This window comes from Cercospora kikuchii (assembly GCF_019650295.1).
Source record: "Cercospora kikuchii DNA, contig_00007, whole genome shotgun sequence".
In the NCBI taxonomy this organism is placed as follows: Eukaryota; Fungi; Ascomycota; class Dothideomycetes; order Mycosphaerellales; family Mycosphaerellaceae; genus Cercospora; species Cercospora kikuchii.
Genome location: NW_025408588.1, coordinates 2,197,946 through 2,219,888, shown reverse-complemented (window position 1 = coordinate 2,219,888; position 21,943 = coordinate 2,197,946). Strand labels below are relative to the sequence as shown.

The window sequence follows — 21,943 nt, the reverse complement described above, 5'->3', positions numbered from 1 at the left end:
TGGAGAAGGCATGCATGCGCAATACCACTCGCAAGCCAAAATAGAAGGCATGGATGCGTTATGTTAATTCGATCGCTAGTCGAACTTTCGCCAACCAAATACGCCTCTTCCTCCTATGTTTCTGAACTCAAGGATCTCATCTGGGCGGGCATCTTGCATGCGCCTTAGTCGGGTATATAGCGCAGCGAAAGGGTCCACAGGTTGAGACGACCCTGCTGAAAGCGTTTCTGCTCGAGAGTCTTGCGCTGCCATCGGCGGCATCAATGGTCCACCGAATTGCCTTGTGCGATATTGAACTCCTGGAACTGATGACTCCTAGTTGGGTTGGCCAGGATTCGGCATGTCGATGTTATTGTTGGGATTTGCAGGAGGCATGATGTTCGAAAGATCCCCTCCGTTCTGCATGGCGCTATTGTTCTGCATGCCACCATCATTTTGCATGCCACTATTGGTCTGCATGCCACCATTGATCTGTGTGGCGTCCAACTGCCCTGTCATGCCTACCATTCCGCCATCAAGAGGCTGCAACATTGGGTTAAAGGCCATGAGCTCCGGTGGCATGCTGTACAAGCTGTAGATCCGGCCATCGAGGGAGTCGCCATCGAAGAGTGCGAAGTTCTGAATCGGCTGTTCACGGTTGCCGAGAACATTGATGACATCCTCACTGAGGCGACCGCCGACAAAAGCAGCAGTTGGTGTAATCTCGGAGCCTATATTCTGCATGAAGCTCTTCAAGAACTCGCCGTTGAGAGTGTCAGGCGGCAGCAGTAGCTCAGCAGTCTTTTGCTTGGCAAGCTCGCTGAATCTGATGATGTGCTCCTTCCTGTTGAGGTCCGGCAGTTGCGACTGTTCGCGCTGGAAATCGAAGAGTGCGCGCAGACATGGCAAGAGCGGCGACACAGCCTTGAGTTTCCTACGGTTGCTCATGACTTCCATTGGTAGTGGTGATGAGTTGGCCAGGATAAGTGGGCAGTAGACTTCAGCCTTTTTAACAATCTCAGTGGTCTTCCCGTTATTCTCTTTTCGGTTCGTGACGCTGACGACAGATCGAGTCATGGTCTCTGCTTTGATGGTTGTGGGCACATTCGATTTCTCGCGCTCGATCACAAACTCATGGCCCACTAGGTCCGCGAAAATGTAGCCGTAGAAGCCATGGATGCCAGCAGCATAGAAGGGTCGGCTCGCGAATCGCGCAGCAGTGTTGATAGTCGAGAGAGTCATGATGTCGTGATCACAGGCAATCACACAGCTGAATGGAGCATAGTAGGTCTGATCCTTCATGAGAAGATCTTGCAGGCTCCCTTCAGATCTCACCTTCACGCGTGGATTGAGCTCTTGTATCCTCGCAATGGCTGCTTCAGCGCGCTGCGAGATATCAGTATTAGCGACAATTTGAATTCGTAGGAATGCTCACCGGCTTTCCGATGTCCTCCTCTCGTAGGAAAAACTGAGACCCAAGGTCGTCTTCTGTCACCTCGTCACTATCAACGATGATGAGCTCCTGAATGCCCGCGAGAGTGAGATTCTTTGCAATCTCTGTGCCAACAGCGCGAAGGGAGATCAAAAGAACTTTGGCTCTTCTGATCTGTTCTTGTGCTTTCGCGCCCCAGAGTCGAATTTGTCGATCGTACAGGGCCATTTCGTCGGCGCTCAGACCCGGCGCGACAGTTCCTTCGACATCTCCATTCATCGCCGTGGTGTCAAAATTGTGACCATTTACGCCGTTGGTTGTAGCTTGGGGAGTGTCTGCTGCGGGCATGGCTGCTTCCATTGTGTCCATGGCGAATGCTGGCGCTCACTTGACTACCTCGTGGCCCCAGGTGCTTGATGTCGGCCTGGCTCCAGTTGTGAATCGCGTGGCACGGCCAGAACCAGGATGCGCCGGAAGTGCTTGTGGGTTGCCTGGGCCTTCGATAGATGCGTACTTCTCAAGATGAAGCTATTTGGATGCGCGGATGGAGATGCAAGTGCTGGGAAGTGCTGTAGGAGACACGGTGACAAGTGATGGCGGAACAAATGTTGATGTCGCGGAGTGGAAGGCGCATGCGCATGCCAAGATCGAGGAGAGTTCCGGTTCGGCGCGCCGTGCAGTCAGGGTCTGTTCCGAGCCGCCGAGCGACATCGTCACTGCAGGCCGCATGGCACGAAGCGTGAGCGGGCGTCTCTGTCATTGTGGCAGGCAGTCTGACACGCCAGGCCAGCATCTTGTGAACATCGACACATTCCGCCCTCAGTAGCGAGATCGTTTGCCCACGCGGATGGTCACCCCATCACCAGACTCCGCCCGCACATGCTGCCGCCGTATTCCTCCCGCCATTGTTGCCTTCCGCCCACCCCAACCGCGCCGCCAGAGCGGACACCGCCCGCCACTGCGCGATGCCTGACCCAAGACCGTTTGCCTCGATACGGGTATGCTCGCACCCTGCTCCTGCACCATACTGCGTATCTCGCGGGAACGAGTCACTGATGTGGACGTACAAAGGGACACTTTGATGACCCGCCCGCATCGGAGTCTTCCACCCCACGAAGTCGCCGAAATCGCCTCCATCACGCGTTGCAAGCTACCGCAGACATGACTCCCAGTGACATGGCTGACCTCGGAGCTCCGCCAGCACGCCCACCGCCGCCTGTTCCTCCCCTCGGCCGATCGCCGCGCTTTCCCATGCAACGACGCCGCCAACGCTCGCCCGGCTCAGATGATAGAGGCACATGGAATGAGGACAGTGCTGGTAGGCGAAGGCCGAAGCGCAGGAGGCTGGACTCGGAGGCCTCGATTCTTCCCAAACAATCCATCAAGTATGGGCATTATGGCCAAGTAGAGCCTGGCAAACTGAAGCTCGACATCATCAGCTGCGATGGAGGCGAGCACCGAGACCCGCGTCATCCTCAAACCTATCTCGGTTCTGACAATTTGCTGCGACACGACAAGAGTGTCTACTGCTCTGATAGACCCAGCAGCAGCATCGTGCTCCAGCATGCTGACGACACGCCCTTCTGCTTGGAGAAGCTGCACATTTGCGGGCCTGAGCATGGCTTCACTGCCCCGTACTGCCTCTCCTTGCCTCGCTGTTGAAACTCTACTGACCATCTGCAGTGTTCGTGAAGGTCTTGTCTATGTAGCAATGACTTGCAAAGACCTCAGCAAGTACATGGATCCGCCACAGCATGCCAGACTGAACGGTGTGCACACTCCGCCCTACCGACGACGGCGCCCTAGAGTTGCGCCGGCGTCTGAACGCATAACTTTGTCTGATGCCCTTCGTGACCCCGAGGTCAGTGCTGCGCTCGATCGAGAACGCAGCTACGCTGATCGTGCCGATGCTGCACACGACCTTGCGGGCGAGTCAAATAATGATCATGATGATGACTACTACAACTTCGATCGGCAAGATGCAGACACACACTGTGACTTGCCGCCTGCCGGAGCAGATGCTGACTCTTTCGCTACGACTGAAGACAGCCTGCCTGTGACATTACTTAGCGACGAAGAGCCCGGTCCTGAGGAGAGCTCATCACAGGAAGTGCTCGACTTCCGACTCCATCGGTTGCGCCACATGCGGCGTCGCTATGAAGCAGACAATTGGGATCGTGATCGCGCTCGCTGGGCTGGCATACCGAGAGAAGAGCGCAGTAATGATTCGTGGAATCTCCGCCGGCTGGATGCCATGATGGCACGAACAAATATGGCTGGTTCTCCGCAACAGGATGAGCTCGATGAACGCGACAGTGCATCTCAGCAAGGTCCAGAGCCAGGCTACGGTCCTTCATATTACCAGCCTCAGACAGAAGACGAAGCAGCGGAGGGCACTGAATATTATGACGACTGCCTGAATGACCCGAATGTCACCCGAGCTCGCTTCCACATTCGAAGGGGCAAGTACAAGGTTGCTATCAAGTTTGATCCTCCAGTATCTGGGCGATTTATTTTGCTCAAGCTTTGGGCAAATCGGAGCAACGTGGACGTGCAAAGTATCATAGCTAAGGGCTATGGCGGAGCGCGTTTCTTTCCCGCTGTAGACTTTCGGTAGTATGATGACGATGATGAGCGATGATGGATGATGGATGATCTTTACGCAGCGATATATTCTTGGATCAATGGAAACTGAGAATCATGGACTGTCAGAAGGGTCCGTAAGCTGTGCCAATTTATGAAAAATTTCTACAATGCTCGGCGCCATCCAATTCGAATCGCCCAAGCTTTCGAGACTAGTCGTCCGTGCTATGTCTGGCATCAACACCGCATGGATTCGGGTTTCGATATTGTCTTCGAGCTTGTCACCGACCAGTTCAACAATTACGAACACCAAACATAGCAGTTGTCAGCAAACGACTCACTATGGATAGTCACGCGCCTGAATGCCCGCGGTAGCCGCGTAGACACAGAACAAGGACTCGCAGATTCTACGATCCCTGACTGTGGCACCGGTTCCTTCCTTTTTAGGCAATGGACTTATAGATACTTAGGGCTGACCCAGCTGTCTATGATTACGACGCAGACACAGACCGAGGCTAAGGTTTGGCATATTCTTACTGTGTGGGCGTCACTCCAAGGCTATGGCACCGGTACATACCCTTATTAGACAGGAGACTTCGGCTTACTTAGGGTATATCCATTCGTGGGCGCATTGACCATTCATAATGTCAGAACGCTGGTTTGTATGCTACCGGAGCATCGTGTGTAGCTCCACTGGATTATGCCATAGCCGACATCGCATATTCCTCGAGGGGAGACTAAGTCGAAAACGCAGACTGCTGCCTGCACAGTGAAGATGCTGGGAAGCAATAGCCTCAGGGGCGACATGGCAATCTCAACTCGGTAGCTGATTGCTCTTGTCTTTGCTCGAGTGTACAGACATAAGCTGGGGAGTTTCTCCTACCGTCTCCCGGAATTTTACACCACGAGAGTGACGACGCTTTCCGCTTATGCTCTGACTGTGTGTGGCGCTGTCGTATCATTGCACGGGCGATTCACCATGGATGAGCCATCACACAGCAACTCCGCAGAGCAACGGCCCCCTTCTCTAACAGCAACACTCAGCAGGCTGCAAGGGATTCGCGTTCGCACGTACCCAGTCCAGAATTCCTTTCGACATGGCGTGTCAAGCTCTCCGACACTTCCCTCCGCGAGAGAGTCGACATATTTAAGCGGTATGGTCGCTCATCCCCTCGATGGTGGTCATCAAATGCTCAGTTCACCATCCCTTCCACCTAACGACGTTCCATCCGATCAACCAATATGAAGACTACTCTTATGCTCGTAGCCCTTGCGGCAATTGCCAACAGCGCTGCCATTCCTAAAGACCAATATAAGCCCTCTACTGCCCATCTGCAAGCGTCTGGTCAGTTTCGACCATTATCATCAGATCAAAGCACAACTAACTTCTCCTTTCATGATAGGAGAAAATCATCATCATCAGTCGCCAGATCAACCAGCTCATCATCACGACAATCCGGCCACGGCTGCTCAAACCAAACAGATCCACCCTCGAGTTACTCAAGACACATACGGACCAGAACCAAAAGATTCGGATATCGTGAAGGCCGAATTTAAAGACGGCACCAAATACATTTCCTACGGAGCTTTGCAGAGAAACTCCGTGCCGTGCTCTCGTTGGGGTGCGAGCTATGACAATTGCAAACAAAGTGGGCAGGCAAACCCAAGCAATCGTGGCTGTAATCAGAATACAAAGTGCAGGAGTGGCCGTGATTAGTAGTGCTGGGAGAGATTTAAACACTTTCCGTGGACGAGAGGACATTTCAATGGCTCTCCAAATTCTTGAGCCCCGAGCTACACTGGATTTGTGGTGATCTCAAGGCTGAGACTCGTGTGGACTGACAGAGTAGATCGGGAATCCTTCGAATAGCTCCATATATCGTGACCTTGTTCTCAAGGGCCATTATCCTTTCAGGTGCCTTTTACTGCAAGCGACCTGCTGAGAGAGTATGGGATCCGTCCTGGAGGACGACGCATCACTTGCAGACAAGGAGCAACTGTTATTGCTCTCCGAATTTTGAAATTTGAAAATCTTCAGACTTGGGACAATTCAGTTGCTGAGAGTCAGGAGAAGTTGCAGAAAAGAAAGACTGCATCAAGTCGCTCCAGGACCAGGAAATCTCTTGTCCTGGGTAATAGTTATTGCAAGGGCCTTGCATTACGAGCGATGGGGCGAGAAACAATTCCCAAGGACGACGACTGAGCTGCAGGAAAGGAGTTAGCTCCATCGCTCTCTCAGTCTTCAATGCAAAGCACATCTGTGTTGTAATGACCAAGTGGCTGAGATTTGAATGAAGTAGTGGGGTCAATTGCGTCCATTAGTTCACTCTGAATTTCGCAGATGCATTGTCAAGTGCGATATTGCCATGCACTTGCTTTCTGTTCTGTGAGACCGCGCGGGAACGTAGCATTTGACCCAGAGGAATGAAGCATCATGTTGAGAACAGAACGTGAAATCTGTCCCGCTTGACCTGTTTCTGATATTTCGGCGCCGAATCACACGAGAGTTGCTATTGTTTGGCGGCTGAGGGCTTTAGTACAGTAACAGAAAGTGAAGATTTGGCCAGCTCGCTCTGCGGATTTGAAGGTACGTTTTTGAGAGCAGTGGTGCACCCACGTGCCTTCAGTCATAAGCAAATGGTTGAGAACAACCGGCAGGAGCATTCGAAACGCGGAAAGAAGGAGTGGACGTCTTTCAATTTTCTCTACTTCCCATTGCTGAGATATGAAGCACAGGCGTATTGCTATAATTCGGTTGCACAGACTCCTCATGAAGCGGCAGAGTGAATTGATCTGCTTAGAGTACTCTGCCGGTCCGAAGATGTATCCCTGAAGGCAATAGGTTGCATTGGGCCTTGGAAGCTGCGCAGCTGGGCGAGAATCAGGTACTCAGCCCGCGTCTTCGTATTTCTCTCAGTTCTCGAGTGCGGAATACCTTGGAGTTATCGCCGTGGTGTGGCTGAGAGCTGTACTGAAGTAATAGAGTTGATCGGCTTTTTCACTTCACTCCGACAAACTGAAGATACGTTTTCGAGGGCAAGAACTTACACAAGTGGCCTGCATAACACCCACAAGGCCGAGAACGTGAGCATCTAGCTCAGAAAATCACCCATTTCGCATTTTCTCGAGCTTGAAGCATCGAGGCAATATCGCCATTTAGCAGCCGAGATTTATTGCAAAACAACAGAAACAGTCGAGTCTTCACTTCGCTCTGTAGAATTAGAGGCGCATTCTCGAGGACAAGTTTCACATAGGTGCCTGCCATTGTTCGCTGCAACACGAGAATACAAGAATTCAGCCAGAACTTTCGCTTGTTTCAGCTGTCTCGAGTGCAGATCACCGTAGTATTTGTATAACCCGCGGCCGAGTAAACTTATAAAGTCACAGAATGAATGGATTCCTTCAGCTTGCTCAGCATTCCGCAAAGACGTTGTCGAGTGCAATCATTCACGCACGTGCCTTCCTTCGTGCGCAAACGGACGAGACTGCCATGCACGAGCGTTTCACAACGCTTCACTTTACCAAAAATCGCCCTCGAAACCTCAAAATACGTGACAATAACATCCAATTGAAAAATTTTCTCGTAATTTCTCATTCATTTCGTAGCTATTCTAGCATTTGACACTTCCTCGTAGCACCAAACCAAGATCATGCTTGCTGGAATGCGTATCGTGTCCTCAGAGTCATATGCTTTTCGTAGCCAATTCTCAGCTCATTTCAGTGCTTATAGCACGCGCAGGATGTCTCGTCCACCAGCAATCTATCTACTCGTGATGGCGCGCGGCGTCAAGGAGCGTTGATGAAGTAGCCGGAGGGGAGGGAAGGGGGAAGGAAGGGAGAAGAGGCGACTGGGACCTACTCCTCCTCGCCAGGAGCGTCCTCCTCGCCGTCGGCGGCGACCTCGGACTTGACGGGAGCCTATGTCATATCAGTAGCTGCGTTGTATGTATATCGACCATGAAACTTACCTCCTCAGTGCCGTTCTCCTCGCCCTTGACAGCCACACTCTTCTTGCGTGGCTTGGCCGGAGCCTTCTTGGTCGGAGAGCCGTCGCCGTCGAGAGCGTTCTTCTTGCCTGGCGTCTTGGCCTTCTTCGAAGACGTGCCCTCGCCACCATCGGCGCCGTCCTCGTCGTCGGCATCCTTCTTGGTGCGCTTCTTGGAGGGCGTCTTGGATGGCGTCTTCGGAGTCTTGGCTGTGGCAAAGTGTCAGTCGAGTATAAAGTAGTAATTGGGTGCTGCGACGCGACGTACCAGCAGCGCCCTCCTCGCCGTCAGGATTGTTGGCGGCCAGCTTCTTCTTGAGTGCGCCCCACTGGTTCTGAGCGGTCTTCTTCGTATTGAAGCCACCAAGCTTCATGAAGGTATCCATGTCGATGTCTGGTGGGCCACTTAAAGGGGTTGTCAGCAGGTTGTAATGAGACAGGTTGCGATGGGGACGGACCTCTTGAGGGAGCCCATGGCAGCGAGGATGAGCTTCTGCTCGCGCATGTTGAACAACTCGCTGTCACCGTTCGGGGCGCCGGAAGCCTCAGACATGATTGTGGGTGAGGGATGGTGAGGGTGGGTGGTCGCTGTAAAGGTCAAGTCAGTCAGGGTGCGGTCGCGGGGTGACGGCGGAGTTGTCGAGCTTCCATGGGGGCACTCTTACAAGTAGAGAGATGTGTTGATTTGTAATGGTTTGAGGTGATGGTTGTTGTAGCGGTCGAGAAGCTCGATGGTGCGAGTTTTTGACTGTGTGTGGGAAGAAAAAGGGATAGGGCGGGAGGGGAGAAAGGCGGGACTTGAACCCCCAAACAAACGCACCGTAAGAGCTGCCTTCCCATTGGCTCCTAGCTCACTGCGCAACTCCTGGCCCATTTGATTGTGGGAATCGATCAAATCGGCAGTAAAACTTCCTGAAGATTGTGCAGCCTCTTGCCCAGCCACTGGGAACGCTTGTCGTCACCAGTGCATGGGCGTTCCCGCCATCAACGGTACGCGCATGGAAGGGCTGCTGCTGCCTACCTCTCAGCGTAGGTGCACGCACGCTGGAGTTAGCAACAACTCTTCTACCCTCCAGACCCTCCTATTGTTGGGACCGCCAACCCTCGGCACTCTATGCCACGACCAAACAGGGGACCCTGCAGAGTGCGCTCCCGAAAACAGCTTGGACATTCACGGATATTATTTCCTGGCTACGAGGAAGCTCCACCGTACGAGTTCCCGCCACAGTTGGAGATGTAGGAAGGCGCTCGATGTCCGCCATGCCAGTCAAGTGAAGGAGACCGTTGGGCAGCTGCAGGCCTTCCTTCCGCATCGCAGGGCGTGCTGAGGACCAAGCGAAGGGGCATCGTGTGATCGCTGGCGATGCCGAAGTTGCCTGTTGAGGCCGAGTAGAAGTTCTGCGGCGGTAGTGGAAAAGGAGAGACGGTTCTGGTGCACACCACTCGAGGCTCGCATGAGCAGCACTTGTTCTGGAGGCCATTCGATCGATACTGGCCGAGAGCTCCGTCGTGCGGATTACTTCGTTGCCAGCCATGCAGCTCACAATGCTCAAGACGCTCAAGACCTTCTCTTTGCGCCCATCGAAGAGCGAGGAGCTTAGCATATCGCACTGCCTCCCGGACAGTGGTGGCTCCTACACAAGTACGAGTAGCAATGTTGGTGTGCCCATCGTCCTTCAAGACTTCCTGATGAGGCCCGACACAGATACCTGAAGAGGTAAGTGGGAGAAACTACGTCCTTGCATCGCCGCCTTACCATCAGCAGCGCATCCTCTGTGAAGATGCGCGCAGCAGACCTGGAAGTGAGGAGCCCGAGAAACTTGCTTCTTCACTCAAATCTCGCTGCCCAAGAACACAGCATCTTCCACTGCGTTTGGGCATGCGCGACCTAATCTGGGACCATCTCCAAGCGGAAAGCTGCTGCACATGACGTCGTTGATCAGGTTCTCCATGGTGAAGGTGTTGTCAAGCTGCTCATGGCGATGCTGCTCGATGGAAGAGAACCTGGACTTTGCATATGCTTGTTCAATGCGGCGTTGTCTGCGACCGCTCGATGAAAGGCTCGCGAGTCGTGGTAGGACTGGCCGTCTGCACCATGTTGAACGGCGACGAGAAGCCGGCGGGCATGCTGGTGGAATCCTGCTGAGCGACCATGCCTGCACTTGTGGTGTGTCGTAGCAAGATGCTTGTGCGATGTCTGGAGCACCAAGGCCGATGGGGGTGGGCGCCCTCTTGATAACAATTGACCTGTGAACAGCTGGGTGTTCAGACTTTACTTTACTGGAGTGAGGCTGTTTCGCCGTCTCAAGATTGCATGTGTCCGTGCGGAACCGTTGGGATGTGAAGTGATGGAAATCATCGAATCTCACTTCGCGGGCCAAGAATATCTCAATCACGCCAATTGATCAGAACCTCGTCGGTTCTGAAGCGCTGCGTGCACATGGTCTCCTCTAGCTTCGTCCGGAAGCCCATCTCATAGGCCAGCAGACCGGCATGAGCGATCATGATGCCGTTGTCGATGCAGAAGCGCTCATCAGTGGCGAAGACACTGCCTCCGCGCTCACTTGCCATGATGCCCATCATCTCTTGCAAGCGAATGTTGCAGCCCACGCCACCAACAATGAGGACTTGTGCGCTGCCAACGTGCGCCATCGCTCTCTCTGTGATCTCGACCAGCATGGCGAAGACAGTCTCTTGCAGCGTGAAGCACAGATCCTCTCGTGTGATCAGCTCTCCACTCTCTTCGTCCTTCCAGTCTTTGCCCAATCGGTGTGCCATCTCCTCTACCTTGGCAAGTATACCACTGAAGCTCACATCCATGCCCTTCACTGCATACGGGAGCTCCAGCAAGACCTTGCCCTTCTTCGCCAGCTGCTCAATATTGTAACCTGGAGCTGGATCGTTTGGAATTTCGAGCACTCGCGCGAATCGGTCTAAACAGTTGCCAACAGCGATGTCAAGTGCTTCCCCGAAGATCCTGTACCTTTGCGCAGAGTATGCGATAACCTGGGTATTGCCACCCGAGACGTACAACACCACAGGATTCTGAGCGCCAGTAATCGCGCGGCCCATCTCAACATGACCTACACAGTGGTTGACACCAACCAGAGGCTTGCCCCAGAGCTGGCTTAGCATTCTGGCAGCGATAGCAACGCTTGACAGAGGAGCACCCATGCCAGGTCCTTGGGTAAAGCATATACAGTCAATGTCCTCAATCTGCACGCCGGCCTGCTTGATAGCCTGCTTGACCATCCTGACCACCCATCGTCGATGATGAGCTGCTGTATCCTTTGGCAGGAAGCCTGTACCAGGAGGAGAGTTGAACGTATGTCTTAGGTTCGATAGGATCTGCACAGGCTGAGAATCGACCTGTTTTCTGAGGCCATCGTCCGAATGCGCGCTATCGTGCGGAGACGGCGGAGAGGACAGGGTGGAGGAGTTTGGGTGCAGTATCACGCCCACTCCGAGCTTGTTGGCGGAGCCCTCCAGGCCGAGAGCGATAGGCATGGTAAGTGAATGGCTTGTGTCTAATCTCAGCCTCGACTCATCAATCTTTCATGTGAAGGAGCGATAGTGCGGGACCCGGCCGCTGACGCGCCAAGACATATGACGAAGACCTGGTTTGGACTGCGCCTCGACTCGTGTCAACAACATTCAATGCTGGCTGAACAGCAAGCAACACAGTACACACCCACCACCGCCGCTCACTCCGCCCTCACTACCCTCCCCTCCCCTTGATCTTCTTCTTTTCACTTTGACCGCCGAGGCGGCTGCAGCACTTTCCGCATCGCCGCGGCGCCCAAACCCCGAACACCTCTTTCCGAACACGAGCGAACAAATCGGCCAACATGTCGTGGAGCGGCTTTAAGAAGAATGGTATGGACTGGCACACAACATGGCTGGAGATTGGCTAAGCGGTTTGCAGTCTCGCGTGGGACTACCACGTTGATGATGAAGACGGGCCACGTTGAGCGCACCACCGACCGCGAGTTTGAAGTCGAAGAGCGCCGGTATCGTACCCTCGAATCCGCTTCTTTGCGCCTGCAAAAGGAAGCCAAAGGCTACCTTGACAGCTTGCGCGCCATGACTGCTAGCCAGATGCGAATCGCCGAGACCATCGACGCTTTTTACGGAGACAGCGGCGCCACGGACGGCGTAAGCAGGAGTTACAAGCAGGCGGTTGAAGATCTCGACGCCGAGACTGTCAAAGCGCTTGATGGGCCTTACAGGTGTGTCGCTCAAGATCCACGTCTTTTGGCTGCCGTCTTCAATGAGGATACCGGCGTCTACGACTACCATGTCGCAGAGGAGATTGAGAGGGAACTCAATTTCAGCGCTGGGAACAGGAGGAATTTTACCAGAGACGTGCATTCTAAAAAGGTTAAGAAAGAAGATAAGCTCATTGAGTTTTGTTACAGAACTACCGTGCTGGAGCCCATCAATCGCTTTTGCGCATACTTCCCCGACATCAACGAATGTGAGTACAATCCCTTGAACTCAATTGATCAACCATATACTAATCGTTTTCAGGCATCAAGAAGCGAAACCACAAAATGCTCGACTACGATGCCATGCGCAGCAAAGTCAAGAAGCTAGTGGAGAAACCTGACAAAGATCCCTCCAAGCTTCCACGCACGGAGAAGGAAACTGAAATGGTAATGTCTGCTTCCGATTCTGTTCGCGGCAGTCGTCAGTTCCCCGACGACTTTGCCGCTTCGCATGATGTTATGATGTCTCCACCACCGAAAGCGCTTGATGGGCTCAAGCACGAGAAGAGGGTCGCTCGGATTCAGGCCGACGAGGAAGCTGCTCTGGGAAGCGTGGGTATTCGGCGGCGCTCGAGTGTGATGAGGCGCGTTTCGCGGGCCAGCACACTGATCAGGAATACGGTTCTGGATGTGGCCTTCGGCTCACCGATCGAAGACTGCCCCCCACCACGACAGGGGCCAGGAGATCCTCATTTCCCGCTGCGGAGTCCTGCCATGAATAAGACGCCACCTTCGACACTCAGGCACTCTGGCCACTTTGATACTCTGCCAGTCGTGCGCGAAGCGTCAAATCAAGCCTTCGATCTCAGTGGGCAGCTTACTCCCACTCGCCACAGCCGCCTCAGTCCGAACATGCAACGAGTCCTCGCCAACACTCCGAAGCGCCACACGAGCATGCCATTGCAGAGCTCCCGCGAGTCCAAGGCACTTTCGCCACTACAGCTCTTCACCTTGACCCGCCGAGATTCTGTTTCTTCGAGTGCTCCAAGCAGCAAAGATCCCAAGAGAAGTTCTTCCATCTCGATCAGCTCGCGTGTGGACACTGAGAGAAGTGCTTCTGCTCAGTCGCGCCGAAGCGTCTCAACACGCGGTGGCAGCTCAGAGAGCACTCGTCCGCTCATTTCGCGCGCGAAGAGTCTGGGGCATAAGATGAGCGACGACAGCGCGAAGCCGAAGCTGCGAGTTTCCGTGCCCACGCCCTTCTTCCAACCTTCGGAGCTGGAAGACATCATGGTGCCATTTCGGCAAAAGTTCGCCGAAGAGCAAGCTGACTTGATGGAACAGGCGAAAGCGGCGTACGAACAGCTGAACCAACAGTTGACCGATGAGTTACCGCAATTGATAGACCTTCGGTGAGTGCAATAAGTGCTGGGCAGAGCTGGCGTACTGACTTGAAGACAGCGTACCTTACCTCGATCCGTCTTTCGAAGCTCTGGTCAAGATTCAGCTACGCTTCTGTGCCGAAGCCTACAGTCGTATGGCACAAGTTCAACAGTACCTCGACGCTTCAACACGCGACCAGTATGCAAGTGGAGATCTCGATGCTCGTGTGGAAGATGTGCTAGGGCAGATACGCGAGCTCAGCATTGCAGGCACGGTTTAGTCGGAGGATGTTAAGGCAGCGAATGTCTTCAGTTCAGACGAATAGATGCACCGAGGAGGTAATGACACGTATGAGTATTGCATGATAGCATGGAGACGCGCGTTTTCTGCGACATACAAAACCGCGGCCAAAAATTTGCATTGCGAGCACTTTCAGTAGCGGCAGTGCATAAGTAGAAATACCAAATACTGGCGATCCAGCCAATTCTCAATCGTACAACAGATCGGCGTACATCATATCGCTGAACGCTATGCAACGCTCGCCGACGATGAGGACTCTAGTCATGGCAGGCAGCCAGCGAACGAAGAAAGATGCCCTACAGTGGTCGATTAAGCAGTAGGAACGCGCGAGTGCCACGAGTTCGGTTCACGGAGTGGCCTACATATTGTCTGCACTCTTCAACTCGTCCCCGGCATTACCCCACACCCCCTCACCTCCTTCTGCCTCTCCGCATTCCCCTCCAGCCCGACCAACTGCTTCGGATCTCCCGGTATAACCATCTCAAACAAACTTTCCTCCCTCACAACCGTATACTGATGATACCCACACCTTGCAATCGGCATCGCCTTCCCCAAATCCACCATCCCATCCGTCAACACGCTCTCATCAATATGCACCCCAATAACCCTCCCAATCACAACATCCACACTCCCCATTGGCGGATTCCCGGGTAATCTCAACGTCGAATAATACTGACATTCAAATTTAATCGGACTGACTTTTACCATTGGACAATCGATGAGATCTGCTTGTTGTTTTTCGAGGTTTGCTTTGGCGAACTCGTCGACGGAGGGGGTGAGCCATTCGGCTGAGGCGTTGACTGCTTCGCGGAGGGACCAGGTTGCCATGTTCCAGCAGAAATAGCCCGTGGCTTCGACGTTGTTGACTGTGTCTTTGCGGTTGGAGTTGAGGTCTTGGTTGGCGGAGAACATTACGTAGGGTGGGTCGAAGGTGAGGTTGTTGAATTGGGAGTAGGGGGCCAGATTGTCGATTCCTTGGGCGGAGCGGGTGGAGATCCAGCCGATGGGGCGGGGGGTTACGCAGGACTAAGTTCTTGTGGTGAGCTGTTGAAGATAGACATGTGGGATAGCTCGAGCTTACTTTGAATGGGTCCCGAGGGAGGCCATGAGAGGTTTTGCCTGGTTCATAGAATACCATCTTGCGTCCGTTTTCTTGTTGTGTGAGTGTCTGCTTGAAGTTATGTTCACGCGAAGCTTCATAAAGATGTCGAAGGCGGGTGGACTGACGAGGTACGAATACGGTACCGAAATCGGCACTTCTCTCGGCAAGGATCAGCGACTTCAAAAATGAAGCTGCGCATGGGAGTGTTGATGTGAATGAGAATATCTGAAGCTTGCAGTATACCAACATTGTCAGGGGAGACAATTTCGACATCGTTCTCATCTCGGACTGGCACTACGAGAGACTACGCTACGTATCCTCCCATCACAAATGCCGCAACTTCATACTACGGACTCAGCTCGATAGCATTCTCAATGTTCGAACCCTGTTGCACGGACTGCCGTTCTTCAGGTTGCAGTCGCACTCCTAGCCAAGCTCCAAACGCTGCCCACATCTCGCCTCCAGCTTTCGTGCTCCACGTGTCGCAAAATCTCACGAGAGCTTCATACCTCCCCCTCTGCTTCGCAACGCCTCCAGTTGCTTCTGAAAGCTTTGCCAGATCGACTGGACAGAGGTACGGAGGCTGTGCTCCATCTTCGCTCAAACCCGCCGTACCTTGCATCAGACAAGCATAGTAGACACAATGATCCATTCCAACACAATGCCCAAGCTCATGCGCTGCAGTCTTGCACATGCGAGAGAACCACAGGCCGTACATGTATGCGGCTGACGTTTTTGCAGTCTTCAGATTCGCCACATAAGCATCGACAGCAGCATCCATCGCAGAGTCGGCCGGGAAGTGTCTCCGAGCTTTTGACTTCTTCGCAGGCAGCTCGAGGGGCTCATCACTACAGCAAGCATTCACGAACGCTTGGCAGTGACTCGCTGGCCAGACATGCTCAGTCTCGATCTCCTGAGCCTTGTCCAGTAAAGGATTGTATCGCGAGCTGGTGACAACGGCAACTCGACTGCCACCATATGCCCTACCACAACAAAAGTCATCTGGCTCATCCTCGTACAGGTCATGGTCAACGGCCATCAAGATTGCATACGCATCCGCTGGCAGCATAGCAATCGCAGCGTCCAAAAGATCATTCAAATTCAGCTGTCCGGTAAACAAGTCATCTTTCGAAGGACGGTGGTGAATACCGATGACTTCTTTCCCGATATTGAGACCAATTCGTTCGCGCTCATTGTTCTTCTGCTTTTTGCCAGAGGCCTTCTCCCAAGACACGAATTCGAGCCGCGGTCCATCATACATCTTGACTTCGAGAGGATAATAGAAAGCTTGAAGATATTCAAGCAGGTCTGTAGCTCGCGGTGAAGATAGCCCTCCAAGCTTGGATCTAGCCTGAGCAACACCCTTCTTAGCATTCTGCAGCTGCGGCACAGCCCACTTTCGAGCATCTTCAACCTCGGCTGCATATTCTGGATGAGGAACAAGGTAGATCGTACGCCTGTTGGTTTTCGCCGCGACTCTTCCCTTCAAACGACGCCAGCAGTCCAGACTTTGCGGCTTATATTTTGGATCAAAAGAGAGCTCATCACCAGGTAGTACCAAAGGTGCCGGGAAGTGGGATGCCTTTACTTGTGTTGGGGGAGCGTTGTTGGACTTGCCGTGCGCGGCGTACGTTCTGTTTAGCTCGTTCTGTCTCTCGAAACCAGCTTCGTTTGCATGCGGAGAGGGCTCGAAGGTGAGAACATCGTGGTTGCAAGTAGGCATTGCGGCTTAGGAAGGAGGGGAATGGAACAATGGAATATTACTTCAGATCCGGCTCACCTATATGTATGTATTTACATACTTCCGCCCAGGCCCGACTAGTGTCTGGGCGACAGCCGCAAGAAGCTCGATCCTGCTGCAGACGTTGGATGTCCTCGGTTTGCCATCTTGATGAGTGGTGAGTCAGTTGATGATGGAGGGACGCGTCGAAGTCAAGTGCAGTCGACGCGTTGGGGTCGAGTTGCTGCCTGGTAGACATCGTGCGCCAATCGGCAAGAGCCGCCGCTAGCTCATCTACTGGATCTGAATCGGTTTGGCAACCGGTTCAGATCCAGTAGAGGGCACCACGAACCACTTGTAAGAAACCAAGCTCATACCAACTTCCACACACAATCGTAACATTTCGAATTCTCCTATCTTCGTGACATTCTTGCATGTCCGGCTGATACCTCTACTCAAGACAACGGTTCTGGAAATGCACCCGCGCCCGTCTATTATCCTATTATGTAATGCAATAAACCCTTTTGTCCAACGCCGCGCTTCTTGACCAACTTGTAACCAAGCAGAATCCTTCTATCGCCTGTTAAAATTCAAGTACCTGCTGCCAATGAACAGCAAGATCAAGTTGCTGCCAATGAAAGCACACAAGATGCCCAGGTCTCGCCAGCGGTTGTCGAACGAGATGCCAAGTGGCTCGTAGAACTGGTCGCCGACACTGTATGCGCAGTAGCCGCATTCAGAAGTAGAGTTGTCGACGATGTAGCCAGGGCCTCCAGCGCTGAAGAAGTTTGACATGTACTCGCCACACGTCTGGCCCTCAGGTGCAGTGAATCGGTTCAACTCCACGTCGGTACAGACGACTCGCTTCTGGTGCAGCTCGGTGGACACGAGACCCGCAATGAGTCGCGTGAAAGGGTCGAGCTCGTACAGCCATGCTCGCCAAAATCCTGGAATTTGAGGCTTGGGCACAGTGACACCGCAGAACAGGGCGAAGATGATAATGAGGAATGGGTTAAGCAGCACAGCAATGAATGTGCTGGGCGTTAGAGCAGAAACCATCTGACCAAGGGTGACCGAGAAGAATTCGGTAATGAGGATCATGAGGAAGTTGTATCCTGCTCTGCTGGACTGTGAGCTGAATCCAGGGATGTAATAGAGTGGCAGGAAGAAGCCAACAGCACAGATAATGCTGTATGGAATTTCTGCGAGAACCATGGATAGTGCGAACGGAAGCTGCTTGTAGGTCTTACTGGCGGCTTCGCGGTAGTAGATCAGGCGACTGAGATCGTACTTCGGCTCGACCTGTGCCAGAATGAGCGCCGGCAAGACGGTGACCTGGAAGATAATGAACACTCGGTATTGCAACGAAGTCCGGGACTCGTCGAGTTGCAAGAACATGAGACCAGTGAGGAGTGCAATGATGACGTGGTTGAAGAGACGTGTGAAGCCGTAGTTAGGGGAACGCCAGAAGGACTTGTGCGTGCGAATTTGCACGGTCTTAATCTGGTGCCAGAGCGGTGTGGCGAATTCCTTCTGGTCGACAGGCGGCTGGGATCCGACTTCTTCAATACGCTGTTTCTTGATGCGAGTGATCTCTTCCTTGGTAGCCGCAAGCTCTTCTGAGTCGCGCCAGATCTCGCCCCAGTCCTTGTCACCAATGCGAGGAGCTTGGCCAGCACCAATTGCGTCCAGCATCCATTCGGCAGGGTTGGCATTAGGTGGACAGTCTGCTCCGTACTTGTGGAAGTAGCTTCGCAGGACACTTGCGTCTTTGCCGATGTCACCAAAGTAAACAGTCTCGCCTCCGCGCTGCAGAAGCAAGAGACGATCGAAGTTCTCGAAGAGGGATGCGTTCGGTTGATGGATTGTGCACAGAATGGCCTGTCCGGCTCCGGCGAGCTTGCGTAAGAATCGGACAATGTTGAAAGCGGACTGAGAGTCGAGACCGGAAGTCTACAGAGCAATGTCAGTAAAGGTCCGTGGGTAAATGGCAATTTCAAACTTACAGGCTCGTCAAGGAAGAGAAGCAGTTCGGGCTTCGCGGCGAGTTCGACACCGATAGTGACGCGCTTTCGTTGTTCCACCGCAAGACCGGCTTCAGGGCTACCAATGATGGCATCGGCGATATCCTCCATTTCGAGCAAGGCGATGATTTCCTCCACGTAGGCATACTTCTCTTCTTGCGGTGTCTCGTACGGTTGTCGAAGGACTGCTGAGAATCGAAGAGCTTCACGTACAGTCTGGGTACCTTCATGAACGTCGAGTTGTTCTGCGTAAGAGGTGCCTCTCTGGAAAGCTGTACCAGGAGGCTTGCCGTCAATGAGCTTGTCGCCGGTGATGACACCGATGTTCTTTCGGGATGCAAGGACATCGAGCAAAGTCGTTTTACCAGCTCCAGAAGCACCCATCAACGCAGTGAGTTGACCAGGCTTGACGTAGCCGAAGATGTTCTTGAGCAAGCGTAGCTGACCAGATGGAACAGGGACATCATAGCACAACTCTTCCCAGGTCAGTACGGCCTTAGATTCGATCTTAAGATCCGATCCACCAGCCTCTCCTTCCTTCCGGCTACGCTTCTTCCGCTTTTCAGCCAAAGCTTCGTTTAGCTGTTTGCGATCCTTGTCCTCTTTGGCGTAGAATGTGATGGTCTTGCCTCCAGCTCCCCACTTGACGTATTCACCGAGGAAGGCGTTGGAGATCAAGAATGCGGTGACAAGAACGACAATGATACCCCAGTTACGCCACAGGTCCTTGGGTGAGTACGAGAACGCAGTCTCGATATAGCTCGTGCCCGAAACTGACGCTGATCCTGGGGTGCTACCAGCGAGTGTGCAAGTTTGGTGCGCAATATCGCCGTATCCTGGACCATTTGGAATCAGAGAAGTGCCGTCACATTCCAAATCGAGTCTCTCGAACTCATTCATCATCATAGCAGAAAAGCCCAAGCCAAGCGCATTGATGTAGAAGATCCAGGAGAGCCAGACTTGCTGACTCTGGTATTGAATCAGATAGCCCGAAGTCAGAACGAACAGGGTGATGATCGTTGCCGCAAACTTGATAGCACTGTCGAAATCAGGGCACAAGCAACCGACTGTTCTGAAGAACAGCGTGATAGCCAAGTAGCCCGTGATGATGATCAAGTAGAAGGTGAAGAACGCTCCGGCATCGTACACCAGGCCACACATGAAGTAGACCATGATGGAAAAGACCATGATCTGTGCAGCCGCAAACGCAACGTCCACCAATATCTGTGCGATCCAGAGCGCAGAAGGTCGGTGGAAAGTGTAAGCGCGGTGTTTGTTGACAATAGTCCGACCCATCATAACACCTGCAAGTTCACCAAAAGCCTGGAAACAGTTGAACAGAAGTGCGATGAACAGAACACCACCACGTGTGAAAGCGCCAGCGCTCGATTTCGGTTGCTGAAGCCAGACAGTACCAATGACGATGGCGATGACAATCGATGTAATCCAAGAGACGACGAGAGAGAATCGATCCTGCCACTTCAGAATGAATTGGCGCTTCATGAGTGCCCACACCTGCAAGTAGAACGGAATCGAGTAGACAGATTTCTGAGGCGCATGACGCTTGCCTTGCTGGATGGCGGTCTTGAAGTCTTCGTAGACGTGCTGCTCCTCCTTGACACGCTCGCGCCACGAGGCCATTTCTTCGTCACGTAATGTGGCATATTTGGATTTTTCGAAGGCTGCCACAAGCTCGTCAGGAGTGGAAGGAACGTCCGAAGCGCTACGACCAGAGGCATACTCGCGCTCGAACTCGTCTGTGCAACCAGTGAGATAGTCAGGAGTTGTTTGACGTGGCTTTTCGAGGAAGCCCAAACTCTCGAAATATGATCTCGCCTCCTTAGCAGGACCAAAGAACACTTGGCGACCTTCAGCAATGACCATGACCTTGTCGAACTGCGAATAGATGTTCTCAGACGCCTGGTACAGCGAGACGAACGTAGTGGTGTGGTAGATGTCAGTCATGATGCGCAAGGATTTGGCGTAATCCAGAGCAGTAGAAGCATCCAGACCTCTGGTACTGTTGTCGTGCGAGCAAACAGATCCACCAGTGATCATCATCTCCGCAATACTCACGCGCTTACGCTCTCCTCCTGAGATACCACGCACGAAAGGGTTTCCAACAATCGTGTTCTTAGTGTGCTCAATATTGAACATCCGCAACAGCATATCAACGACCTTGTCCTTGAACTGCGCCGCGCTGATACCACCAGGTCTCTTGCCAGGGACTTTGGTCTCCAGAGCAAAGCCCAGTGTTTGGCCCACAGTGAGAGTCGGATGATGCACATCATCTTCCTCACAGTAGACCGCTTCTCCACGATATCGCTTTTCGAACTCTTTTGCCGTAAAAGGACCATACTGAACTTCACCATCAATCCCGGTGTAGCCGTAGCGTTGATTGGCGATAACTTTCAGGAACGAGGTACAACCAGACCCTGGTTTGCCGAGAACAAGGACCATTTCGCCCGGCTTTACAACACCCTTGAAGTTTTGCAGAATGTTGACTTCCTTGCCTTTGCCTCCCAAACCGGCAAGTCCCATAAGGTACCTGATGGGGAAAAAGAAGAATCCCGTAAAGGCATCGGGAAAGGTCTGTACGAAGATCTTGCTACCGCCCATGCCTTTGACGGTGAGGCCATCCCAAATCACTCCAATGGCCTTGTGTTTGATTCCGCTCTCTTCTTCCAGACGCTTGTTGCCTCTCAAGGTATCCTCCAGATCGAATGGCTCTTCTTCTGTAGTCGATGGCGACACAGCTTTCTCCAGATCTTTGGCGCCATTCTTCTCGCTCCTTCTGCTTTGTGTACGCGACAATCGGCTCTTCGAGATACGGCTCGTGCTGCTCAGCTCGCGTTGGAGCTCGGCAAAATCGCTGTGCGCGCGTTGTACATCAACGCCATACGCTACCGGTCTTTCGACCGACTCTCGGCGTTCTTCTTCCTCGGACGTGTCTCTCTGGGTGGCAAGGGTATCCCGGTCGATATCGCGTCTGGTCTCGATAGCTTCGGTAGCGAAACCTGCCTCATGATCTTTTTCGCTGGCCTGAACGTGCGACGATGGATTTTCTGCATTCTCCGTCTGTGTGAAGCCATGGCCGCCGTGTGTTTGTCCTGGGTGGTTGAGGTGGAGCTCCTGCTCGACTTTCTCGGTCGCGGAGCTCATGATGTAGTCAGGTCGGCCTGAGCCGTGTAGCCCTACCGCACCGCGCTCCAATGACAGCGATTGGG

The 21,943-nt window shown here is 53.1% G+C and overlaps 8 protein-coding genes across 8 annotated transcripts; 2 read left to right on the top strand and 6 right to left on the bottom strand.

Moving 5' to 3' along the window:
* Positions 1-315: 315 nt before the first annotated feature.
* Positions 316-1,780, bottom strand: CKM354_001095700 (E1 ubiquitin-activating protein AOS1; the record flags this gene model as incomplete). The annotated part of the gene is made up of 2 exons (XM_044806430.1): positions 316-1,365; positions 1,415-1,780. 2 exons carry the CDS (start codon positions 1,778-1,780, stop codon positions 316-318), a joined length of 1,416 nt encoding a protein of 471 aa, XP_044662365.1.
* Positions 1,781-2,376: 596 nt separating this feature from the next.
* Positions 2,377-4,028, top strand: CKM354_001095600 (uncharacterized protein; the record flags this gene model as incomplete). The annotated part of the gene is made up of 3 exons (XM_044806429.1): positions 2,377-2,409; positions 2,483-3,045; positions 3,095-4,028. The coding sequence occupies 3 exons, from the start codon at positions 2,377-2,379 to the stop codon at positions 4,026-4,028; spliced, it is 1,530 nt and encodes a 509-aa protein (XP_044662364.1).
* Positions 4,029-7,849: 3,821 nt separating this feature from the next.
* On the bottom strand, positions 7,850-8,532 carry CKM354_001095500 (uncharacterized protein; the record flags this gene model as incomplete). Its single annotated transcript, XM_044806428.1, has 4 exons — positions 7,850-7,912; positions 7,963-8,189; positions 8,248-8,384; positions 8,438-8,532. The coding sequence occupies 4 exons, from the start codon at positions 8,530-8,532 to the stop codon at positions 7,850-7,852; spliced, it is 522 nt and encodes a 173-aa protein (XP_044662363.1).
* Positions 8,533-10,367: 1,835 nt separating this feature from the next.
* CKM354_001095400 (tRNA N6-adenosine threonylcarbamoyltransferase) lies at positions 10,368-11,486 on the bottom strand (the record flags this gene model as incomplete). The annotated part of the gene is made up of 1 exon (XM_044806427.1): positions 10,368-11,486. One exon carries the CDS (start codon positions 11,484-11,486, stop codon positions 10,368-10,370), a length of 1,119 nt encoding a protein of 372 aa, XP_044662362.1.
* A 341-nt stretch (positions 11,487-11,827) lies between these two features.
* CKM354_001095300 (amphiphysin-like protein RVS161) lies at positions 11,828-13,850 on the top strand (the record flags this gene model as incomplete). Its single annotated transcript, XM_044806426.1, has 6 exons — positions 11,828-11,855; positions 11,905-12,208; positions 12,398-12,456; positions 12,510-12,634; positions 13,532-13,599; positions 13,649-13,850. 6 exons carry the CDS (start codon positions 11,828-11,830, stop codon positions 13,848-13,850), a joined length of 786 nt encoding a protein of 261 aa, XP_044662361.1.
* A 398-nt stretch (positions 13,851-14,248) lies between these two features.
* CKM354_001095200 (uncharacterized protein) lies at positions 14,249-15,008 on the bottom strand (the record flags this gene model as incomplete). Its single annotated transcript, XM_044806425.1, has 2 exons — positions 14,249-14,896; positions 14,952-15,008. The coding sequence occupies 2 exons, from the start codon at positions 15,006-15,008 to the stop codon at positions 14,249-14,251; spliced, it is 705 nt and encodes a 234-aa protein (XP_044662360.1).
* A 310-nt stretch (positions 15,009-15,318) lies between these two features.
* On the bottom strand, positions 15,319-16,695 carry CKM354_001095100 (uncharacterized protein; the record flags this gene model as incomplete). Its single annotated transcript, XM_044806424.1, has 1 exon — positions 15,319-16,695. One exon carries the CDS (start codon positions 16,693-16,695, stop codon positions 15,319-15,321), a length of 1,377 nt encoding a protein of 458 aa, XP_044662359.1.
* Positions 16,696-17,265: 570 nt separating this feature from the next.
* On the bottom strand, positions 17,266-21,878 carry CKM354_001095000 (uncharacterized protein; the record flags this gene model as incomplete). Its single annotated transcript, XM_044806423.1, has 2 exons — positions 17,266-18,645; positions 18,699-21,878. 2 exons carry the CDS (start codon positions 21,876-21,878, stop codon positions 17,266-17,268), a joined length of 4,560 nt encoding a protein of 1,519 aa, XP_044662358.1.
* Between the last annotated feature and the right edge of the window lie 65 nt (positions 21,879-21,943).